At 44.2% G+C, this 24185-nt stretch overlaps 2 protein-coding genes and 1 long non-coding RNA gene across 22 annotated transcripts in view; 2 read left to right on the top strand and 1 right to left on the bottom strand.

Annotated features, from left to right (window-relative positions):
* Positions 1-6390, top strand: part of RNF13 (ring finger protein 13) — a 44357-nt gene extending 37967 nt beyond the window's left edge. For 2 of the 3 annotated variants that reach the window (XM_055817041.1, XM_055817042.1), the window contains 2 exons: positions 3102-3182; positions 4902-6390. In XM_055817041.1, the coding sequence (XP_055673016.1) occupies positions 3102-3182; positions 4902-5266 (446 nt within the window). In that variant the 3' untranslated portion in view covers positions 5267-6390. Of the gene's footprint in view, positions 1-955; positions 1036-3101; positions 3183-4901 lie in introns of all 3 variants that reach the window. The other variant, XM_055817043.1, reaches the window with a different exon arrangement.
* A 4411-nt stretch (positions 6391-10801) lies between these two features.
* Positions 10802-16512, bottom strand: PFN2 (profilin 2). 2 transcript variants are annotated; one of them, XM_055817044.1, is made up of 3 exons: positions 16222-16512; positions 14658-14850; positions 10802-12890 (listed from the first exon to the last, which is right to left on the bottom strand). In XM_055817044.1, the coding sequence occupies exons 1-3, from the start codon at positions 16351-16353 to the stop codon at positions 12793-12795; spliced, it is 423 nt and encodes a 140-aa protein (XP_055673019.1). In that variant the 5' UTR covers positions 16354-16512; the 3' UTR covers positions 10802-12792. The 2 variants fall into 2 exon arrangements, with proteins under 2 accessions (XP_055673019.1, XP_055673020.1); XM_055817045.1 differs by having other exon boundaries at positions 10802-12573.
* LOC114011154 (uncharacterized) overlaps positions 14857-24185 on the top strand; it is a 101645-nt gene continuing 92316 nt past the window's right edge. For 13 of the 17 annotated variants that reach the window (XR_008749379.1, XR_008749376.1, XR_008749369.1 and 10 more), the window contains exons 1-2: positions 16688-16956; positions 18068-18168. This is a non-coding gene — a long non-coding RNA (uncharacterized LOC114011154). Of the gene's footprint in view, positions 15614-16679; positions 16957-18067; positions 18169-24185 lie in introns of those variants that run through there. The other 4 variants (XR_008749373.1, XR_008749375.1, XR_008749371.1 and 1 more) reach the window with 4 other exon arrangements.

Here is a 24185-nt window from a genome sequence, read left to right as displayed (position 1 = left end):
GTCAAGTTTTCTTTTCACTTCCAACCTAATGATTCCTGGTCAGATGATTGCTCCCCCTGCTTTTTTTCCCCCTTCTTCTCCTTCCCTGCTACAGCTTCTTTCTCTTCTCTGTCCCGTGGTATCGCCCTCTGTGTTGTTTATAGAGGAAGCTGAATCCTCTTTCAGCCTTCACATTGTTAGATTAATATTATCAACTTTTTTTCCTTGTATGGTAGTTCCTTTGTTATGTGATATTATTATTTCTTAGGGTTTGTTTGAATTAATCTTTTGAGGATATAGCTGGTCACTTTAGACTCCTGAACAGTATTTACTGCTTCTGGAAACTCTGCTCTTGATGCTTTTTACTGTTGCATTTTTCTTTTTCTGTCCCATTAGGAACACTGTAGTGATCAACCAGTACACTCTGCTGCTGCTCAATTGTTTGTAACTGATGAAATCTCAGTTAAAAATGCCCAAGGGCATAATCCCTAAATAGATGCACTTGCATGTTACAGTGCTGAATTTCATTCATGTACCATTATTCCAGATTTGCAGATTTTTCTGTGCTATCCCAGTTACCCTCTTGGTGATGCTGCCTTAATTGCATCTCATATATGTATAGTCGATGCACTCCTTGTTTGTGTATCGGTATTGTTCCAAAGCAATTTTGTAAAAAGACAATACCGTTAACTTTCCTCCAGCCTCATGAACTTCTTCCAACACCACCAGTAGCAACTTCTATTTATTCAGCCCCCTCTACCAATCCTTGCTAATCTTACTGACTAGAACAATCATTTCACACATAGAACTTTACTGAATGTTATACCAAAGTCCACATAGGTAAGATGTGCTGTATTTCTTCCTTCTAGAAATGGGTTGGCAAAGGCATTGTCTACCTTTACTATGAGCATGTTATATTAGATTCTCTTTATTTACATAGCTTATCGTTCATTAAGTGCCCTAATTTATGTTACAGGCCACTCTGGAAAGAGCAGTCTCCTCCCCTTCTGTTGGGCTTGTGTATGCTTCACAGAAGAGAATCCTAGATTCAGAGGGGTGAGGAAGGCACCAAACATTCAGGATTTTCTGTCCTTGCCTGGAGAGGGATGTCTTTGAATCCATCTGCATTGAGGGAGATGGTTTAAATTTAAGAAACGTACCATGGATTTGTATTTGTTCTCTCACTGCTTTGTTCTGCTTTCTGCTGTTCTGTCTTTTGCCAGTGTCTCTAGGCTGTTCCTTTCACCAATTTCTCCACCCCTTTGCCAACAAAAACACCTGCTGTATAACTACGAAAAGCATTGTATATGTATGAAACAGAGATCTGCAAGAAATGTTATTCAGGGTATTGTGTCACCTTTTGAAGAATTAGGCTAAAGAGCAGGTGCCTTCAACTGTCCTGAGAAACACACATGCTTAATGCATTGTGAATGTACATGTTTGTAGATTAAGTTCTGCTGAATTTCATGACATTTTCTAGCTCCAGCAGTTGTTCGAGATGCTGGTAAGGATGAAGGCTGTTGGACTTCAGTTTCTGAAGCTAAGGAAACAAAGATGGGGTAAGAATAAGGTCAGCACTGGTAAGGCCACATCTGGAGTGCTGTATCCAATGCTGGGCTTCCCAGTACAGGATAGATGTGGAGCTCCTGGAGAGAGTCCAGTGAGAAGCCATGAAGATGAATGGACTGGAGCATCTCTCCTACAAGGAAAGGCTGAGAGAGCTGGGTCTGTTCAGCCTGGGGAAGAGGAGGCTTGGGGGGATCTCTCCCATGTGTATGAATTGGGTGCAGGGAGGGTGCCCCATGACGGGACAGGAAGGCTATCTAAATACTGAATATAAATATTCAAGGACACACAGATTAGGAGGAGAAAAGTGATACTGAAAATTGTGGTATTTTACAACTTTATTTGCAGTAACATTCTGTGAAAAGGACTGTGCTGGCTTTGGCTGGGGTAGAATTATTTTTTTCCTCATAGTAGCTGGTATGAGGCTGTGTTTTGAATTTGTGCTGAAAACAGTGTTGTGAACAGAGAGGGATGTTTTAGTTGTTGCTGAGCAGCATTTGCACAGCGTCAAGGGCTGCTTTGCCTCTCACCCCATCAATGAGCAGGCTGGGGGGGGGGGGGGACAGCTGACCCTGAGTGATGCAAGGGGTATCCTGTACCATATTGCATCATGCTCAGCACGTAAAGCTGGGGGAGGGAGGAAGAGGGGGAAGTTGATTGCTATGGCCTTTGCCTTCCCAAGTCACTGTTGGGCATGCTGGAGCCCTGCCATCCTGGGGATGGCTGAGCACCAGCCTGGCTGTGGGAATGGCGATGGAATTCCTTGCTTTGCTTGCGCACGTGCCTTTTCCTTTACCCATTGAACTGTCTTCATCCCAACCCATGAGCTTTCTCATTTTTATGAGACACTCTACTGTCCCACGGGGCAGGGGCGGGCGAGCAGCTGCAAGGACTGCCTGCCAGGGTGAAACAATGACAAGGACATAAGCTGCTGGTGTAACTCCAAACTTTAGAGGGTCAGTGTGGTCCAGGAAATTGGAAAGAACCATTTGGATTGATAAAAGGACCATGTTGTAAAGGCCTTGATAAAAGTGAAATGGGAATAAATTGACTTCTAAAAAGTGTTTATCTTTTGGTCATACAATGTATCGCAACAGTGTACTATCAATAATGTATATCTTATTTGTGAGGTTTGAATTACAAAACAATGTAAACTTTCTCCAGTGACTAGACTCATTCTTGATTATTACTCTGCTTTTTTACCCAGTTGTTTTTGTTGTTCAAAAAATCTTATTAATACCTGTATAGTAAAGTGAATCCTATATTAAGTTCTTTTATCTTACTGTTAATAAGAATGATATAATATTATAGAGATAGCACTTCACACAGTTCAAAGTATTTTTATTAACCTGAAGGGAATGTGTATGAGCTATAGTCCTAATAAGGAAAGAAACAGAGCAGTCAACTATACAGTTTCAAAGAACCTGCCCCTTGCATGGAATGGGAAGAGTAATGGTTTCTCCAGCTTGTGAAACTAACCAAGAAGAACCTCCATGCATGTGTTCGAAAAGGTCTGTTGCACATCTTTTAAAGTGATTCTCAATTATGTGCTGTAGGAGATGAATACGATGTATGTGCCATCTGTTTGGATGAATATGAGGATGGAGACAAGCTCAGAATCCTTCCATGCTCTCATGGTAAGAGGCTGTATTTTAGGTTTGGTATTTGTATTAAAACAGGTCTTTAAAACACCATGTCTAAACCCCACAATGAATATGATTTATAAGATTTATTTTTGCTAATATGCAGGAGTGTATATACAAATTAAGAGCAAACTCTTCTCTGTCTAGAAGCAAAAAAAGGCTAGCATTCCTACTTTGTACTTTTTTTTTGGATGTACACATGAAAGAAAATCTGTGCTTGATGCTGTCCCCTAAATGTCTGTATTTAATAGGGACACATTCCAGAGTTACTTTTTACATTTAAATAAGCTTTCACTTTTTCCAAGATTAATTAAACTATAGAACATGATCCAGCTATTGGTGACATAGGGATGAAGGGGTATAATCTACCCTGTAGCCATACAGACCGCTGCCTTGACTGCACTTGGAAGTCAGTGTTGTCAGTGCAGAGATCAGTGGAATATTTTTACTGTGACAAGTTTGCACTGTCTGAACAGTCTTTTTCAAATGCAGCCCACTGCAGAAGGTGTATCTAGTAGTCATGTATGTATCTATGCATAAGATAAGACGGCTTCTAACTGCATGCAAGTATAAGAAGCATTTTTAAGGGCCTATATCTAGAAATCTGGAAGAGGCCTGTCCGCAAGAACATCTCTAAACTTATATAAAAAAAAAAAGTTTAAAAGCTGTGTAAAATCTATCAAGAAAGATAGGATTCATCCTTCCTAGCTTGAGACACTCTCTCTACCTTGCAGTCAGTTAACTATATTACAGCTATTTTGGCTGGGTGCAGTTTTACCCAGCTTTTTCTCATTAAATTCCTGCTCTTGACCAGGCACTGCAGCAGCAAATACCATGCCACTAAGATTTTTAAAAGGAGGCAACTGCTGTTACAGCCTTACATCCACAGTCAACATAGCAGATGACAGACTGAGCTTTGCAAATCCTCAGTCCTAAAAAGCAATTTCAAAACGAGTTGACAGAGAATTCTCAGAAGAGGAAGAACAGATTTGTCCCAGCTGGGGACTGCAAAGCTACCTAAACCCGATCACCAATGTCAAAGATGGCTGACAAATTTCAACCAACCAACCAACCAAAAAAAACCCAAAACCACACCATCATCTGTTCTTGTAGAGAACATGCTACTAAAGTGCTTGAACAGGTACTATACGCAACATGCTTACCCTTGTAAATACTTAGCTCTTTGCCAGGTAGAAGTCCCTGTTAATAAGCAGAGCTAAATTTTAATACCAAAAGTAAGATGCTTTCAAACATATTCTTTTAAACAAGGCCAGTATAGTTGCAGTGCCTAATTTTAAATCTGCAGAATCATGCAGTAATTTTATTTAAAAACAAGGTGCTTCGATGCATCTTGGTGGAGGTTAGAGGTGTTCTGAAGATAATGATGGTGGGCAGATCTGCTGCAAGGTGGGTGTGATTCCTCCAGAAGCTTTTAAAGCCTATTTTGTCAAATGTGGCTCATTGCAGGATTGCTCTTGGATTCATTCAGTAGAGGAACTGGGTATTTATTGCATATAACCATATGGCCAAGCTCCTGATCTGTTAGGTGTTTTATACATAAGGATACACAGTCTACGTGCTAACCACCTTGTGACTAAAATTCTCTGTACGAGTTAAATTTGAAAATTGTCCTGTGTTACTAAATACAATTGAGCAGGTTTCCTTGTCCTTTTCACTTAGATAACGATGTACTTGTGTTTTGTTTTCTAACAGCGTATCACTGCAAGTGTGTGGACCCATGGCTGACAAAAACAAAAAAAACATGTCCTGTATGTAAGCAGAAAGTGGTCCCTTCTCAGGGGGACTCTGACTCTGAAACAGACAGTAGTCAAGAGGAGAATGAAGTATCTGAAAATACCCCTTTGCTTAGACCATTAGCCTCAGTTAGTACTCAGTCATTCGGGGCTTTGTCAGAATCGCATTCCCATCAGAACATGACTGAGTCCTCAGAATATGAGGAAGATGACAATGAAAATATTGATAGCAGTGATGCAGAAAATGGAATAAACGAAGAAAGTGTAGTAGTTCAACTACAGCCCAATGACGAAAGGGAGTACAGAGTGGCAAATACTGTTTGAGACTATTAATGGTGAATAGTGTATGAACAAAAGAGTTCTTAAGGCTATACTTTACAAACCTTTATGTAGGGAATATATTTTAATCTGTAATCCATTCAGTTTCTTCAGTAGGAGCAGCAGTTCATGTAGTTAGTACTATGGTTAAGTCATTACAGATAGATTTATTTTTGATTCAGGTATTCAGTCATGTGTTCTGTCTTCTCAAAATGAACAGTTTAACTGGACTTCACAATGCTAATGAATAATGTTAGTAGTTTATATCAATAGAAATATCACACAGACTCTAAATGTATCTTGTTCAAATGGGATTTATCTGGAAGTAACTTTTTCCCACTTTGTAGCTACAACTGGGTCATAGAGATAGCAATATTTGTTACATGTATGGTATGTGTTACCCCTTAAGCCCAACAAAAAATGTATTTGCATGTTTGTACAGAGTTTTCCTAAAAACTGTCACCACTACTGAAAGAAAAATGCAGAACAGATCAATACTCGGTAAGCTGGTGTATCAAAACAAAGCAGAAGAAATTCCACTTACCTCAAAGCAGTGGTTCCAAATAATCCTTTGGAGTTTGCCACAGTAGCTGAGTTCAAGCAGTTCCATTGAGCAGTTCCTAGGATAAGGAAATTTAGCATATATTTTTAGTTTTGAGCAATTCACAAAGTAAGGTCCACTGTAAACACTAACAATCCCTACTTGCTACCACAAGGTAGTCTGGTTTCCAGTGGTGATGTGGGAGTTGGGGTGGGGGGGTGGGGGGGAGTGGGTATGACCAAAACAGAGGTTTTGTTCCACATAGAAAAATAATTTTAGGTAAGTATTGTGTTGATCCTCAACTCATATACCTCTTACTAAAGAGCATTTTATGCTGCATTAGTCTGCTAAACTATGTATATATAAAAAATTCTTTTCAAATACCCGATTTGAAAAAAAGTGCTTATAACTGTTTTAACAGAACTTAGTACTTACCAGTGTATTATGGAAAAAGTAAATGCTATATAATACCTCTGTAACTATGTAGAAAGTAAAAACATACACATACTCAAAATGCAGAGATTTTTTTTATATGGCCTTGAGTAAGGAAAGCTTGAAAGAATGTTAATAAACATGTTTTCCACTTTAAGTATCAAAAGGAATTTATTGAACTTTTGAGTTACTTTCATTGTGTGCTCTTCTATGTTTATTACTAACATTGAAGTGTTTTGAAAGATCCAGACGATGCAACTATTAAGGTCCCTTGGTAAACGTTACCTTAAATTGTGCTGTGTGTCACAGTACAAAGGGCTGTACTGACCAGTACATACAGACATGACCATGCAGGAGTGAGTTACGTAGAAAACCTTAATTGTTGTTCACTTTTAGTGGAGAAGTTTGAATCAGTCTGGGTCTGTACATGTAATTTGTATGGGCGAGAGGAAAGGAAGACTAGTGTGCTATTAGTATTTCCTGCCCACCTGCCAACACCTTCAGAGCCTGTGTCCTGGGAGTCAGAAAACGCCGAATCCTGGGCTGAGGCGATTACAGGCAAGGTGTTTCTGTTTGTTATTTCTGACCTAATACACAGTTGCAGCTACATTCCTTGCTTCAACCTGGCAGGGGAAATCCATGCTGTGGGACTGGCTGAGAGTAGAAAGTTTATTTTGTAGAATGAGATGTGGATAATGAGGAAGGAATGATTAATCTTCAAACCACTGCCACCAGCAGTCCACGGGGTTAAAGGCAAATGTATTACATTTTCACCATGTAAAATTCCACTTCAGCTTGCCTATGTCTAGTAAAGTCCCAATGTGAAAACTGATTTCTGAAAACTTGTTTCTGAAAAAAATGTTCTATTTTCTAAATTTGCTAATGGTATTAACGTAAATTTTTATTTCAGCAGGCCTTGGTAGCAACCATTGTAGCGATACTCCCCCTGCCATACCTCCTCTGTGCCACAGGTACAGTTTACTTGTCAGCTGCTGTTGCCAGCGAGAACGAAAATCAAAGAATAAATAGCACTTTATTGTTAGAAATACTTCAGAAGGTTGAGTATCTCATAGTGTTTCTTAGTAGGACTTGCATATTTCATTAAAACTTGCTGGGTAAGTCTGTTTCAAAAGGTATGGCCTGTTCAAACCCACAGAAAAAGATGAATACTGATTTTTCTTAGAGCTGTGGCCTGCTACATTATCCATGTGAAATAGCACTGTTTCTTTGCCCTAGGCCATAAACAGGTGACCTCTAGGGTTTTTTGCTTATGTGAAGTCTGTTAATGTAACTTCAATCTCTAGCTCTTCAAGAATAGGATGTTGGTGCTTTAAAGAAGTTCATACTTGATTGTCCAGTTGAAAAAAAATTTTCTTCTAATAAGTGGTTGTAACTAGTGTCTGAAATGAAAAGTACTTCATGGGACCCCTGAAACATACCATCTCTGCATAAAATGGCATGGGTATCACGGGCAGTTTACCAGAAATGTTGTTTGTACAGCTAATGTAAATAGCTCCTTGCAAAGAAGCTTGCACCAAACCTTTCACTGCATAATGAGAACAAACTACTTGGAAAAGGAGTCAGAAGAGGGCAGGAATTAAAGCTTGCCCTCAAAGGGGGATGTAAGCATTCATTTGTTGGGGGCGGGAAGAATCCAGTAAGAAGTGACTAGAATAAAGTGATGGGTCTGATAAGTATTTTTCTTGACAGGTCAGTAGTCAAGGAAAGGAGATTTAAATAGCAGAAGAAAACAACTCTCCTCACCCACCTTGACACAGTGCACAGTGTTGGGAGAGTTCCGGGGCCAGTGTTTGAACAAACAGTAATAATGGGTACCTACGTACAAAATAATATAATGAATATTAAAAATGCAGTGCTGTCAGCAGTTCAGAATAGTGAGCTGTTTTGACTGAATTCTAACAGAATTCTAAATAACATGTTCATTATAACAGTAAGACCCTCTGAAAGGCTAAGTAATAGCGGCTGCTATAATTAAAATCTGTCTGTGAATTACTATGGTGCAAAAAATAAGCACACTGACAATTAACTTCATAAATGTATTTTGGTGAAAGTAAGGGATAGATTAGAATGGCCTGGACATCACCATTAAAACTTTTAAAGCCCTGAGATTCTGCATATAAATGCAGCCCCCATCAGCTTCCAGTGTGCGCCAGGCAGTCTTAAGAGGCCTAAGTAATTGGGGATGGAAGTAAACCTTCAGAAAGCGAAGGAAGTCAGTCAGTAGTGAATTACCTTCCTGAGTGTGAAGAGAGACTGACTGAACAACTTGAGAACTACCCTTAAAAGAACGCCACATCCTTGGAAGCAATTGTGCCTCTTCTCTGTGGTGCTCTTAGTTTGCACATCTTTCCCATTTCTTTCTTATCATCTGGGGTTTTTTAAGCAATTATGTAAGTTCTGGTCTAATGTCAGTTCTGTTCTTTTACCCAAGCTTTGAATAAGAACATACGCTAAAACAGGGGTCCTCAAACTTTTTAACCAGGGGGCTGGCGTGTGGATAAAGTGGCAGGCAGTCATCTGCGGCTGCTTGGTTTCCCCCCTCAACCCCTGGTGGGGGCCGTGTCTGTAAATACCGGGGGAGCAGACTGAGGACCCTGGGGGGCCGTATCCGGCCCTCAGGCTGTAGTTTGAGGACCCCTGTGCTAAAAGAAGAAAAAAAGTCGGGGGTGGGGAGGGTGTGGTGAGTGCTTAGCTTCCTTATGGCTGGGAACAGCTGACAAAAGAAAAGATGCAATACTAAAGCACATGATCAGCCAGAGAACTTTTCTATAAAATGGCAGGCGCTGTAAACCACGGTGAATAAATCTGGCAGTTGGTGAGCTCTGCTGGAAGAGCCAGCAGGTATTACAGACTGTGTGCAAGTGAAGTTTCTACAAACCATGGTAGCAAGAGGGTAAAAAAAGAACAAACCGTGAGCACAGAACCCACAAGAACTACACAGATTGGGCATCTCTACTGCTACTGTGTATGAATCCTGAGGGGTAAAATGGCAAGAGGGGTAAAGCCTAATAAACTGTGCTGGCTGAAGTGGCTGGAACAGTTCTGAATGCTGTAATGCGGGATGGCAGGTGACGCCCTCAGCAGCGCGATCCTGCCCATTTGCCAGAGGACTAGAGGTACACAGTACTGCACTGGGCTGGCTTTTAGCAAAGTAAAACCAGTTACTCACATGGAACTTCGTAATATTTGAGACAAAAGTGTCTCACTGGATCTCTAGTAACTTTTTGCAGGGAAAAAAAAAAAGCAAATTCATGACCTAAGTGACAGTTCAGTGTTCAAAACTTTAGCATAGGAAAATAACTCTCTGCATTTAAATTGTCTGTTAATCTGAAAATGTAAAACTTGTTGAGAGTCCAGGTTATTAAAGAATGGTATTTAGGTTATCTGGCAACAGCTAATTCTTACCAAGAAAAAGTATACAGGCAGCATACAAATGCCTCCTTGGGAGAGGGGAATTGATTGGAAATGAGCAATATTAAAATAAGGAATGGGATGGAAAGTACTCTAGTGTGTACTGCTAATGGCTGTTCCTGCCTCTGAGATACCATCACAGTGAATTCTAGCTGTGGCCTTACTATGAAATGGCTTACAGGATGGACATACTTCTCCCCCACCAGGAAAAAAAATATTAAAAATTCCTGCAGTCAGACTGTGAGTACAGTTTTAAACAAAGCAAAACATGGATTCATGCACTAACATAATTTTATGAGGGAAGTGAGAGGTTTGCAGCCTCTGTACCTGTTACTCCTCAATGCATGTAAGCTATGGGCTTGTTCTAGTCCACTCCAACTTTGGCACTGAGAGCTGGAAGGTACAGTTCAGACATGAAACAACTCAAAATAGTTCAAGATAAACACTTTGTGTATAAAAGTGGTCTAGTGTCAAGTGTGTGAGTGCAACACTTACGCTGCAGATGAGGATGTAGGGGAAGGCAGGCGAGAGCAAAGGCATTTTAATGGCAATATCTAAACTGGCATTGGACTGAGGAAAAGCCCTAGCCTCAGCCAAAGATTAACCACCTCCTATGGTTTGGGTTTTTCCTTTCTTTTCCCATTGTTCACCAGCACTGTCTCCTTGCAGGGCCCCTGTTTTCAGAGCACTTGGGTAGCACAAGTACCAAAAGCCAGGTAGAATTCTGCTGGGGGAGTAGACCTTAAATCTGTCCCTCCCCTATGCAAGGAGAACACATTCTTCTGCAGTGGTGGGCTGACCCTGGCTAGCCTGCCACCTACCCTAACAAACTGATCATGGGGCAGTAGTCTCCTCTAGCTTGTTTCAGGGATTGCATATTGAGGGGGGGGGTGTGTGTCACGTGGCAGGGAAACCCCCTTGCCACAGAGTCAGACAAATGCAGTTTGTAAGTCATCTCCCAATTTAAAATCTACCCCAAAAACTGCCTGGCCTTTGACTAAAGTTTTGTTATTGTACTACTGCCGTCTTACAAACCTGACAACTGCACTTCTATCTCGTACTAGGGTAGCCAGCCATGCAATGAAGGAGGGCCTGGGAGGATGCCTGTGGGAGGGAAAAAATTACCAACAGTCTGATTTTGTTTGGTTGGAATAAATTTATTTCATCTGTCTGTAAACAAGGTGTTTTTAATAGTTATGGCATTTTTTGAAATGCATATTAAATCAGATGAGTTAGACTGTATCCCAGATGTAACAAAGTGCAGGGAAAGAAGTGGACAAATCAGCAACAAGAATTTGTTTAAATCTGTACATTATCCACAAGGCCCAACAGTAGAAGCAAATACTAGAATGTCCCCTAAAGTAGTGCCATTCAAAAGAAACCCTCATAGTCAGTTAAAATCCATCTCACAATAGCAACAGTTCATTATTTTTTTTAAAACAATAGTATGGCACAGAATACATATTAAAAAATTCATCACAAGACAGCCAAGTCAGTTATTCCAACCAATACCATCTCCCATTTATTCTTTTGTATACAGAGTTCTGCAGTTCTCTTTAAATGGACATACAAGTTAGTACCGTGCCTGAACTGAGAGTTTGGTTACAGACATTTCAGATGACTAGTGCACAAGGCAGTTCACTCCATAATTTCTGCAGCAAGGGTGTGACAGGCCAAATGGAGATTTTAAATTTGAAATGGCATCATTTTGACAGTTTAGCTTTCAAACTACCAACCTTCATCCGAACAGTGGCTTCAGAGCAGCAAAAGTCTTTACCAGTAAGTGATCTGGCAGAAAGACTGGAGTCAGAGATCTCCCAGTATAGCTGAAGGTGGCAGTTTTCCACAATGACATTGCAGTTTCATATTAAAAAACCAAAAATGACAAAAAAAATACCCCACAACACCCAAGCTGCAAATTAAAATTGGTCCTATGAAAAACTGAAACCAGACACACTCCAGATGGTTATGTTGGGATATCTAATGTCCATAATGGCAGCCTTTTACAATTCAACTACAGAACAGGAGCTGGCAAAAAAAAAAAAAAAAAAAAAAGGAAAAAAAAAAAGAAAAAGTGCCTGAGCTATTGCAATGATGGAATGTCTGGGGATTCATTCGGGATGGTGGTTTTAAGGTCATGGGAGGAAGTGCATCTGTACCCTTTCATAGTTTTGTGATTGCACTTGTTAAGCATTACAAGCTTCAGACATGAAGAAAAGACTTAAGCCTACAGTGAAGTGCAATGACAAAACTAACATAATATTAATAGCTTTTGAGTGGCAAATCGGTTAAACAAACCAGGCACTATAAAAATGGGTGTAAGCAAACAAATGTGGATTTAAAAAAAAAAAAAAAAAAAAGAGGGACAGTAGTAAAGATATGCATGCACTTTTTTTCCTCCCAACCATGTTCTATGAAAGGAAGACTAGTGAGCTGTGTAATTGCTCAAAGTGCTGAAGAGGCATTGATCAAATTAGATTGTACAATCGGCACCTTGTTTAGTATTTAAGTTGTTTTAGTCATCAATATCACGCTAATTGCTAAGACAAAGCAAAGCCTACACTTGGCATATTACCCTCCCAAGAGTTTTTCAAGGTATCATGCATATCATCTTTGTGGTGCAGTAATGGTGCCAGATATGGGACTTGGTTACATACAGTGGTTAACATATAAATGAACAAAGGGTAACTGGAATTATGACATTAGGAAATGGGTAAATAAAAAACACAAACTACCATCTACAGTCTGGTAGCACTGAACACAACTGGGTGGTGGTGAAGACAGTTGCTAGGTGGATGGGGAGAGGCTGCTTAGACGTCAGACCTCCTCAGGTATAAAGCCAGTTCATATGCTTTCTTGTTGAGTGTCCCTCCATGGACACCTTCCTTTCCCATGACTATAACCAATGCTGGAGTACACAAGGAAACAAAACAGAAATGAACAGAATTAAAGGGAAAAAAAACCCAAAAACACCTTTCCCCACCAACAAAGGGATACAAAGGAGACACAGGTTCATACCCCATCACCCTGCATTGCTAGTAAAGTTTCCAGAATGTAAGGTTTAAAGCTCACCACCAGGAAAGTTTAATAGCAATCTTCCCCTAATACTTAACAGTCTGCCTAGCAACTAGAACCCAGAGTCTCTCAAGTATTTTGCCATTGAGTATGCCTTCTTATTCAATCCGCCTCCATGGACCCCTTCTTTGCCCATTACAAAGACCAAGACTGAAAGAGAAAAGAAAAAAGTTTTAAAAAGAGTTTGTTAGACAAGGAAATAATGCAAGTTTTAGGCAGTGCAATAAACACACTCAACTTCCAGATTTAGTATTTGGCTATTAAGCTAGTTTAACAGGAGTCTTGTAAAAATACAGATGGAGAGAGGGTTTGGAGAAGGCACGAGTTATCCTCAGGGACATTACCTAACTAGGTGAGTCGCAGGAGTTCACTGCTAAGAAGAATGCTACCAACTCTCTCAAAAAAGCACCACAGTGCCTCTCTACCATCAGCACCACCCATCATCACCCAGCAAGGAAACCCTGGCTGCATCTTAAAAAAAAAAAAGAAGAAAGGAGGGGGGGGGAGCAGCAGGAGGAAAGAAGTGTTGTCAGGGACAAAAGCAGTAGTGTATCTCTAAGAAATGTGACTCTGAAGAGCAGAAGAGGGAATATTCTTATCTGTAGTGGTCACTACTGGTGTAAGAACCAGAGCGACTACCTTGATGCTAGCAAAAAAACTCCACCAACACCAAAAACCACTGAGGTTGGAACTGGGCTGACTTCCCCTACAGTACAACTATAAATTATGCTTTGTGCCCAAGACAAAACACAGGGAAGATTTTAATGCTAACCCTCTCTATTCCCATAATTTTGGTGAAGTGTCCCAGTTTGCTGAACAAGAACACCCCAAGGCTCCCCAGCCAGCAAACACCACTTGCGAGTTGCCAGCAGATGTCACCAGCAGGTACACAGACACAATAAGGGCCACAAGCACCCTAATTGTTTCCCAAGCTGCGAGTACTGTAATTGGAAGTGCTGCAGTCAGTCTACCTACAGATGACTCTACATCTCCATAGCAATTTGCTCACAAAAAAAGCTTAAGACAGACAGTTCTTGCTGGCATTTCTCAATCTGCAGCAGTCAGAACTCTGCTTGTTTCACTTCAGTGCTGCAAACATCCTGTATCACTGCCACCCGGCTTTAGCCTACAGACAAATTTTGCTCTACTTTGGGTTTTATACTTATAAGCAAAAATCCACTGCTCCCCAGCTTGTTCCACAGCCTGCCAAAAAGTGCTAGGCCTGATATCTCGAACCGAAGCATGCTACTTGTAGCCAGCATTTTGAGGCAGTTTGAGTATTTTGGGGTTTTTATATTCAAATCTAGTGCCTTCCCCACAATAGCTTTTACTGTAAGTTAAGTGAGCATCACAAGGAGTAGGCGTACTAGCGTAAAGCAAGTTTCTCAATGACACCAAATCGGACAGGCTTTCTTTGCCTGAAGACAAACTGGAGAGCTCAATAGGAAGCACAAGAAAAGTTAGTGCAGAACTTGTTAAAAGGCAAGTAGGAGTAGCTTGTACCAGGAATACATGTCTTTGCAGGATAAAACTTTCTGTTGAGAAGTTTACAATGAAAAAGCTAGTTCTGCTACCAATCATTAATAGATCCCTACCATTAGGCTTTAGGTACCACATTATCGTTATCCTATACTTGGTAAGCTTACTCCAAGCAGTAGTCTGTTCTTTCCTGCTTGTCAGAGATCTGTTTAACCATTTCACAATCTAGTACTCAGCCGCGATCACAGGAGGGGACAGGGCCAAGTGTGATTCCCAGGCAGAAATCTAGTCATCCAGACCAGTGCCATGTACCACCTCCTTATGTCACTGCCTGACATTAACCATTAAATACAGCAGTCTGGTTTTATTAATAGCTGGTCTATGCTTAGGGTTGTGTTCTGAATTTAGCAATCTGAAAATGAAGAAAATCACACTTACCTCGGCCAGCTCTGCCTACAGCAACATTGTATGTTGGCTCACCACCTTGACTCTTTGTCCTGATGTCCATTGTGCAGTCGCCGTCAACATACAGGCTATCTCTGATCACAGAGCACTTCTTCGCACCAAGGGTCAGACCATTGGTGAAGAAACCCTCTCGGTCTTTTCCTACAATCATATCTATTTCTACTGGCTGTCAAAGGAAAGAGTGCAAAGTTAGCACAGCAGTTTTTCATTGTTTAGTTTCTACTTAGAATGCATCCGCCCCCCCCCCCCCCCCCGCGCAGGACGCGCCCCGGGCTTTGTTACCCGCGGCTGGCCCGCCCGCAGCACCCTCGGGCCCGGCTTCTCGCCAGGAGGTACTGGGCGACAGAGGCCAGTCAGGCACGGGCCACGCGTCTCGATGAGCAAACCGCCAGCTTGGCGGATCCGAAGGCCCCGCCAGCACCTGTCCCTCGATGCCGACCGACTGCATCTGCCCGCATCGGCGGGGCATTAGCTCAGCCCTGGCACGACAGCTGCGGCGGCCCCCACAGAGCCCGGGGCAGCTCCCAACAGGCGGCGGCCAAGCCACCCTCTGCGGCGCGGCTCGGCTCGGCCCGGCGCCGCAGTGGCGGGCCGCAGCTCTGGGGCGGAGGGCGGGCGGGCGCGCCACCATCCATCCCCGCTTGGGGGGAGCGCGGCCGCGGCGGGGCCCGGCCCGGTGAGCCGGAGGCGGGAGGAGCGGGCCCGGCCGCGACGCGGCGGCCTCAAAGTGCAGCGTCACGGCTGGGCCCAGCCCCCCAATCACGGCCCAGCATTGCGCGGCCGCCGCAGGCCCGCCCGCCCGCCGCAGGCCCTGCCCGGCCCGGCTCCGCTCTGCTCTGCCTCGGCCCCGCCATGCCGTGCCGTGCCCGGGGCGGGGCGGCCGGAACAGACCGCGCTGCAGCGCGCTGGCCGCCCCGCACGGCCCTTATGTAAGGGCGGCGCGGGTCCCGCAGCGGCGGGTGCGGGGTGGCGGCGAAGGACGGAGGGGGGGGGGGGGGGGGGGGGGCGGGGAGGGGAGGGGAGGGGAAGGGAAGGGAAGGGAAGGGAAGGGAAGGGAGGGAGGAATCAATGGCAGTGCGCCATCTTGGCGGTGAAAAACATGGAGCCAGCGGCGAGGTGGGCATTCACGAACGCCTCCTACGCCGCGCACGTAAGCCTCGCCGCAGCGCCGGGCCCAGGCGGCCCCTACGCAAGCCCCGCCGCGCACGCCCCGCACGGCCTCCCCGCCGGCTCCCGCGCGGCAGTGCCGCGGCCCCCGGGCGGGCCCCGCCGCATCGGGCCGGGCCGCGCCGCCGCCCCCGCCCCGCCGGCGGGAAGGGCCCCTCTCCCGCCGCGCCGCCGGCAGCCGTAGACAAAAAGGCGGCGCGGCCGGCTCGCTCCCCGGCCGCCGGGCCCGCCGCCGCCGCCCCGCAAGGTGCCCCCGGCGCCGCCGCCCCGCCGCTAACGGCCGCGCCGCGCTCCCGCGGGGTTAGGCCGGTGCCACCGGCAGGCTTCGCCGTTCCCCTATGCCTCCCCGCCCGCCCGCCGCCGCCCTCACCGTGATGCTCTGGAAGATGCCGCCGGCCGTGGCTGCCCAGACGTACTTGGCGTCGCAGTAGCCCACAATGGCGGCCTCCTGGCAGCAGCCATCGCACATCAGGTTGTCCACGTAGCTCTGCCAGCCGGCCATCTTCGCGCGGGCGGCGGTGGGGGCGAGCGGGGCGGGCGGCGAGGCGCGGGCCGGGCGGCGGGGCTGGGCGAGGCGAGGCGCGCGGTCCCGTCCCTCTCCTCTCGCTCTCTCTCCTCTCCCTCCTCGACGGCGGAGCGGAGCCGATCGCTGCAGCGAGCGGCGCGGCCCAGCCCAGCCCTCCGCGCTGCCGGCGCCGAGGGGCGGAGGGGAGGAGGGGCGCGGCCCGGCACCGCCCCCCGCACCGCCCGGCTCGGCTCGCAGCGTCTGAGGCGGGAGCGGCGGAGCCGAGATGCCGTCCGCCGGGCGGAGGAGCGCGGTACGGGTGCGGAGCCCGGCCGCCGCCGGGGTCCCGCTCCCGGTCCCGCCCGGCCTGTGGCAGGCGGGTGCGACAGGGCCTGGCCCGGGAGATGAGAGCGCTCCCCGCGCCCGCTGCCTGCCCGCCTTCAGCCCCGGCCCGGCCGCTGGGGTGAGTACCGGCTGCGGCGCCGCCGGGCGGCCTGCCGCCTTCGGCCACCCGGCCGCGGGCTGGGGAGGCGCGAACGTCGCTCTCAGGCCCCAGCAGTTGCGCTCTTCTCCCCCGGTGGACGCCCGGCCGCTGCTGAGGTAAACCCCTGGCGTGTCAGAGGAGTGGTAGGGCAGGCTCGTAGCGGGACCTCGCTGCGGCAGAGCGGCGCCATCTGGAAGTGCCCGGAGGGCCCGGCCGCGGCCCCCTGCGCAGCCGCAGGCCTTGGGCCCAGGCCTCGCTGCCCCAGGTCTGTCTCTTGGGGCCGTGGCAGCGTTCGCGCCACTGGTTACATTTATGTTCTATTTCTGTACTTTCCACGTCTTCCTTTGTGTAACTCGGCAGCTGTGTCCTTGGGGAAGGTGCCACTGGTGATGCTGGTGGCAGTTGGCCGTGCTCGGCGGCTCTCGCTGCCATGCTGAACTGCACCAGTGTCCCATCCACCTAGCAAAAACATCTCTGTATCAGGTTGCTGGTCTTGTGTTGAGCTGGTGGGCTCCCCTCCAACACACTAGCATCTGTTATATGGCATTTCTGCCTGGTTATTTGAGTGGCGATTTCAGGTTTTATTCTTCAAGTTTCCACCAAGTTTCTGTTGAAATAATTTAGCTTCCCTGTTCCTTTGTGAGACGTCCAGGTCTGATACCCGTATTTTGCTGCATTGATACTGGGCCCTGGGCAGGATCACTGCTCAAGACTTTCCTGTTACAAGTTGTGGGAATGTTCACCTGCAACTTCAAGGGTGTGTTTTAGGGCAATGGCTCCATCATCTTTAACATTGAAATTGGGGTGAGAGGGGTCACCTTCCTTTTGAGCAGGGTGGTTTTGGCTTACTTGGTATCTGTTGTGTTTCTGTGGGAGATGGAGACAGCTGGGATGCAAAGTAGCTGTCCATGTAATTTGACTTTGAAGCTTTAATTCAAGAAGTTAAATCTTATACCTGAATATGCCGAGGCACAGTATACAGTAAATTGGATCTGTCTTTCCCTGAGGTTGTTTCCCCGACGAAGAATATCCATCAGGTGTTTATAATGCATGTCCCCACAGCATAGTTCAGGGTGTTCTTAGTCCTTTTAAAACCTAGTTGAGTCATCATGGGTTTGAGTGTTGTTTAGATACTAATAGAGATTGCTTAGATTACTAAATACTTTCAAAAGAGCTTACTTGCAACTTTTAGCTTAATTCCATAAGCACTTTGTTTTATTTTCACAGTGCCTTTCCCCCAGTCAGTTGGGACAGCATCAGAACTTTGCTTTATCCTTTTCCAGCCAGCCATGTATACCAAGAAGATCCTCCTGTCATTGTATCTGCCAGTGAGTTACAGGCTTTAAATTTGGTTTTGGCTTTTTGAATAGCTGAAGCTTTTTGTGAAGTTTGGATTGCCTTCATCATCTTTCCTCCACAGACTCCTTCCATGGGAAGGAGAAAAAGTTCTCTTCTGTCTGCAGTTGCCATTGAGGGCCACTTCTCTCCTTTTAAGTCTCGTCTGTAAGAGGTTCCAGTTTAACGCTACTACTTGCACAGAATGGAATGCATCCATTTTAAATGAACAGGAGGCTGATGGGTCCATTATTTTTAGAGTTGAACCAAAATCTGTTTGGTTTTTGTCTATATGGGGGCGTGATTTTTTTTTTGTTTTGTTTTTGCAAGCTGCAATAAGGATTCCAGATTGTTTCACTTTAATAAGTGGATTTAATAAATATAGAGGTGGACACCCTGAACTCAGGGACAGGCCTTGGGAATTTTGGAACTGCCTGTTTGCTAGCATCACTGTTCTTTGATTAACGAGAGGGGTGGGCTTCACATGGATGGCGGGCTGCTGGGTACAAGCGTGGAGGTATCTTGTGGAAGAACCTGTGGGTTTCCAGGGCTTTAGGCAAAGGCTATGCTGCCTCTCACTTTCTTGCATGCACCCTTGCACACATTTGTCCATCCCTTCAGCCTGAGGACCAAGCATGTGTTTCTGAGCCCTCACAACCTCATGTCTGGTCCTGTTTCACAGGAGGTAAAGACCCAACAGTCGCTGCCAGCTCAGAGCTGGGCTGGGTCTGGGGGGAAATGCTGCAGTTTTGACAGCTACTGAACTGCTGTGTGTGGCACTACATGGTGGTCCCCTGGGCTTCTGGAGTCTTGCCAGTTTAATGTGTGGTGGGTTCAATGCTTTGCCTCTTTGATGAACCCAACGTTTCACCTGGATGTCACAGAATGGTAATATTACCACTGCTTCATGGGGAGTATCACCTTTTTTTAATAGCTGCATAAACCAGGTGAGCAGCAGTGAGTGCTATTTTGATGAGCAGATTCTGCTAGCGATGCAGGAAGACAGTTGTCTGCTTTTAATGATTTAAATTGTAAATAATTGCATGGAAGTCTGGGATCTCCTGAACATAAACGGATGGACAAGTGTGGAGTATTTGCCACCTGCTTGGTAGCTCAGCTCTTAGTTGTCGTTATTTGTGAAGAAACTCTACTAATATATTTAGAAAGTGAAGCCTGAATTGGATTACCATTATTTAATGTTACAAAACTACCAGGTAGCTTGTATAATTTGAAGATTCAGCAGTCACCAGTGCTTTTTCTAAAAAACATAATCCTTTAATATTATTTTTACTATTAGGTGCCTCATGTCATCATGTTCTGTGTTAAGCAATCATGATAATGCTATTTGTATGGGCACTACTGCAACAGCTCCTTTGAAACTGTTTGGTTTAAGAAAATAAGGATGTGCTCTATATGTTCAAGATTGTTGGAGAGAGGAGTTCCAGTTGTATTTTTTGTTACGAGTCTTAATTGGAATCTGAGACATTTGTTACGTGAAGGATTTACATATAAACAAAAATATTGTGGTTAAACGTGATAGAAGTAGCGGGTCATTTTAACATCAGTACCTCGACTGATGTATGAAATGGTGCTGTCTGAACCATGTAAGCTATGCATGCATGATAAATGCTAGATCGTGATTTTTCATATTTTAGTTTCCGTCTGCATTCTGCCTGGTAGTTCTTTCTGGAAAGTATTTGCACAGTAAAGCCACGATTTTGCTTTTTTTTGCAGCTTGTAACAAATTATTGGTCTTTTTGCTTCGATTTAGAACTTTGCCTAAAATTTATGTTGGATCACATCTAAGAAAAATGATCATTTGAAAGAATTTTAAAGTACTGAATGTGCTTAGTGAGAGTGTACTATTTAAGGCTTTGTGGGAAACTTGACTGCTTTTATATTAGTAACATGAAGGTTGAAATTGCCCAAAAACTTGAAGGACTTTACATACTGAGCGTGATGTTTTATGGTATGGAATATCCTTTCAGCTAGTTTGGGTCAGCTGTCCTGGCTCCACTACCTTGCGGCTTCTTGTGCACCTCCTTGTTGGCAGAGCATGTGAAACTGAAAAAAGTCCTTGACTTAGGGTAACCGCTACTTAGCAACAACTAAGCCTTAGTGTGTTGTTAACATTATTCTCATACTAAATCCAAAATGCAGCACTGTACCAGCTACTAGGAAGAAAATTAACTCTATCCCAGCTGAACCCAGGACAAGGGCGTATATTTTGTTAGTGCAACAAATTAATACGAGTTTTGTGCCAGGCTTTTTAACTACCAGAGGTGCTGCTCTGCTCGAAATGGTTGTACAGCCAAAGGTAAGATTTCTTACAATGTCCTGACTTCTTCCTGTTTTTGACCAAATTGGCCCATTTGAAGAACTTTAACCAGCATTTATGTGTAGACAGGAAGGGCAAGTGACCATCAACAGAACACAGCTGGACTTCTTTGTGAAAATTAAACTTTACAGACCCAGAGCTCACTCAATGCATCACTCGCCTCCAGCGTTGCCACTGTTCGCGTCAGTTTGAGGTGCTGCTCTGGTGACTTCCTCTCCAGACCATATTGGTTTTCCTGTGGCAGTCTTTACCACAAGTGCTTTTGGAAGTGCAGAGGGTAAAACTGATTTAGAACTTGTGCAAGTTAGTAGATTCACTTCTGCTGATTAAAGCCAAGAAGCCAGGAGCAGCCTGTCTCATAGCCTCGTGGCAATGACTAGAAAACAGAGTCCACAACTTCCACAACTGCTGAAGTGGCTTCACTGAAAAACGGGGAAGCCACCAAAGGCTGGGATGAGTGTTAGCTGGAAATATATTGTAAAAATGACCTATTAATGAGCTGAAAATTTGAAGCTAGGTTTAAAAGATGCAGTGATACAGAATGCAACAATTGTTAGATTAAGATCACAGTGCAAGGTTTTATTGCATAGCTACACCTGCCCATGAAAAGGGTCCTGTCGAGGGTAGCATAGCTATGGTCATGCTGCAGAGAGCCCTGTAGAACAGCACTTGAAACCATCCAGGAAGTTCTGAAGAAAAGATGCTTTTCTGGTGTATCTCAGGTCGTTTGAATGGTGGTTTAACTCCATGTGTGGATGAGAGTTTCATCTCCATAGAGAAGATTTGCCTGGGTGTGGTTTTACCAGTATAGACAGCTCAGCAAAACCTTTGTCTTTCTAAGGATTAATTGTTTAAGCAGTTGAGAATTATTTTCCTTCCCTATCATTTACTTAACCATCAAATTCAAACATAACAAACCTAAAATGCCACTTTTAAAATCAGATGCAAGTGTAGGGGTATTGCTGTGTCAGATGATAAGGGTGTGAGATTGCTTCAGTTTCGGTGGCTTCCAGAAATGCTTTAAATCTGAGGAAGGACAGCTCTTCATGGATCTGATTTATAGACTGGCCAAAGCACTAAAAGAGATGTCTGAAATCATGGAACTTTGCTCAGCTTTTTGGTTTTTAAAGTAACTTCTTGATCTCGCTGGTGACCAACAAAACATAAACATTAATCCTAGAAATGAAAGTATATTATATGTAGATTCTTACTTGGACAGGTAGTCTCCAGTTCGTAATGGTGTCGTCCTTGGTAAGAGTCCCTTTGCGAGATGTGCAGAATCAGGCCTATATGATCCAGCTTTCTGTATATTAAGATTTAACAGTCAGGCTCTTCAGTGTACTTAGATCCTGCACTATTTTGTTTTGCTTTAAATAAAGCAAAGAGAACCCAAATAGGTAGCCCTCTGTTAATTTTTCAATTATGAAACAAGGGTATATACTGTGAAATTCAGTAAGTTTTGTAGATGGCTTAACATAGTGGAGGGAAGGTGGTAGCATTGTCAATCCAAGCTCTTTATTTTATTTTATCCAAGTGCAGTGGTGACTCATTACATGCCTTTGTTAACTGATAATTTCAGTGGGTGAAAGGTGGTATAGGAGTTAATCTGAAAGGTGGAAACTAAGGCTAAGAAATGCAGTGAGGGAGTTGAAGAAGCACAAAGTGAGAGGGAGGGAAAGCAGAAGGGTGGAAAATGGAGCAGAGCAAGTATGGGCTCTCAACACAGTAATTTTTTATGGCTGTTAGCACGGTGTGGTTAGACAGGAACAGTTAACAATCTTATTACTGCCTGAAGTCTATACCTCTGATCTCTGTGAACTTCACTGACCACGCTGAGAAATTGTTAGATGAAAAAGAACAACATTTAACTTTTCCCGGGCTTCATCTGTGGTTTTTTTCGCTGTTGAAGTTGACTGTTGTACAATTTTACCTTTTTAACAGCTGATCCGCACTTTTGCACTGTGCTGGCATACAATAAGGAAAAAAATCCCCTCAAACTTTTTCCTAATGTTGCCTTGCATTGCAGGCAGTAACACCAGAACCCTCTGCTGAACACATGACCACGAGGTCAGCAGCACGTTCCTGGCAGTCCACGTATGTGTCAGTCTGTGTCCAGTTCCTGGCTGCCTATGCATGGTTGTGTTCCGGTTATCAAACTGACAGACCTTTATGCTTTTCTAGCTCACAGTTTCCATAGGTGATTGGTTTTGCACTGCTTATTCCATCTGCCACATGCTTTAGCCAGGGAGCTCTGAAGCTTTGTTCAGTACGTTATTTCCTTCCTTGAGCTTTCTTTCAGTGACAGTATCTGTAAATATGTTTATCTGGGTGATATTTCCTCCTCTGATCACAAATAATTTTGCTGTCAATGCTTGTTCTATGCTAAAAGTCCAAAGGATTTTTGGATCACAGATACATAAATTTATCTGTCATGCATGATTTCCACCCAAAACATTCACTGTCTGCAAAAGCATTTAATGATAATTCTGAAATATAACAAGCCATATTTTCCCAGAGAAATTATACAGTTCTAACTTTATAATGCTCTGTAACATTACAAAATTTTATTTTTTTTTTTAATGAAGCATGGTGGTAAGCAGGCATCTGCAGAAACCTGGCAGATTGCTTCAAGAGACCATGGCTTTGATTGCATACTGGTCTGTTGATGGATTGTGCCCCCCCCAGCGTCACTGGTTGAACACTGGATAGTAAGTGCCAGTGGAGGCAAGCATCTGATCATACACTGTTTTGAAGCAGGCTCTGGGTTTTTATCATCAGTCTTTACAGCAACTGGGACTGGATTCTTGGTGGTGTTACTGTGAGGAAGAGGAACCCAGTCATCTCCTATGTGACTCTGCTCTCCTGTCTTTCTGGGGTCCCCATCCAGCAATTCAGCTCACATTGCATCATCAGGCCACACTTGGGAGTGTCCGCAATTGGTCACACCTGATATTTGGTTGTACATGTTTGTAACTCTTTATTTCCCAGTGCATGCTTAGGTTATGTGAAGACATATGTTAGATGCATCTAATACAGCTTGTCTGTACTCTGGATGAAAATAACTGTCAAACTGGCAAAGTGCTTTTTAAAGATTAGTAACTCAGGTGTTCATCTAGAAGAGTGAAAGGATTCCTCCTATTTCAGTTTTCTTTGAAACTCAAATGTAAAATGGAGAATGAGGACCACTTTTCTTAAGGGAAAATACACAACTTCAATATATTAAAAAAAAAAGTCTAACATGTTACTGCTTTGACTGAACAAGCAGAATGACTGTCCTTAGCTATACAGACCTCGCCCTAATTATTAAGTTAGAATAGCATTCATGAGTTATTGTTAACTTATAATAACTATGTTATAAGTTAAAGGCAGTTGTGACATACAGCATGGTTTTGGTTACAGAGCTAGAAACAGGTGCAGTTTTAGCAGTTACCATTGCAAAATAAAATAAAATGCAGAAAAAGAGAGAAAGGGAACATTAGCAACAGTTGGACTTTTTAATGTGTTTGTTCTAATAGACCCCCATTTTCTTGTGTTATTGTTAGTAGGTGTCTGTGGAGGAGGTAATGGTAAACTGCTGGCAGGTGGTCAATCTGTATATTAAGCAGTAAGGGTGTCAGCCTTTCAAAACTGGTGATAACCTGGTTTTAGATATGGGTTAGTTGAGCAAATTTT

Source organism: Falco peregrinus, chromosome 12 (genome assembly GCF_023634155.1).
Source record: "Falco peregrinus isolate bFalPer1 chromosome 12, bFalPer1.pri, whole genome shotgun sequence".
NCBI lineage: Eukaryota > Metazoa > Chordata > Aves > Falconiformes > Falconidae > Falco > Falco peregrinus.
The sequence above is the reverse complement of the archived record's forward strand: the minus strand, read 5'-3'. Positions and strand labels throughout refer to the sequence as shown.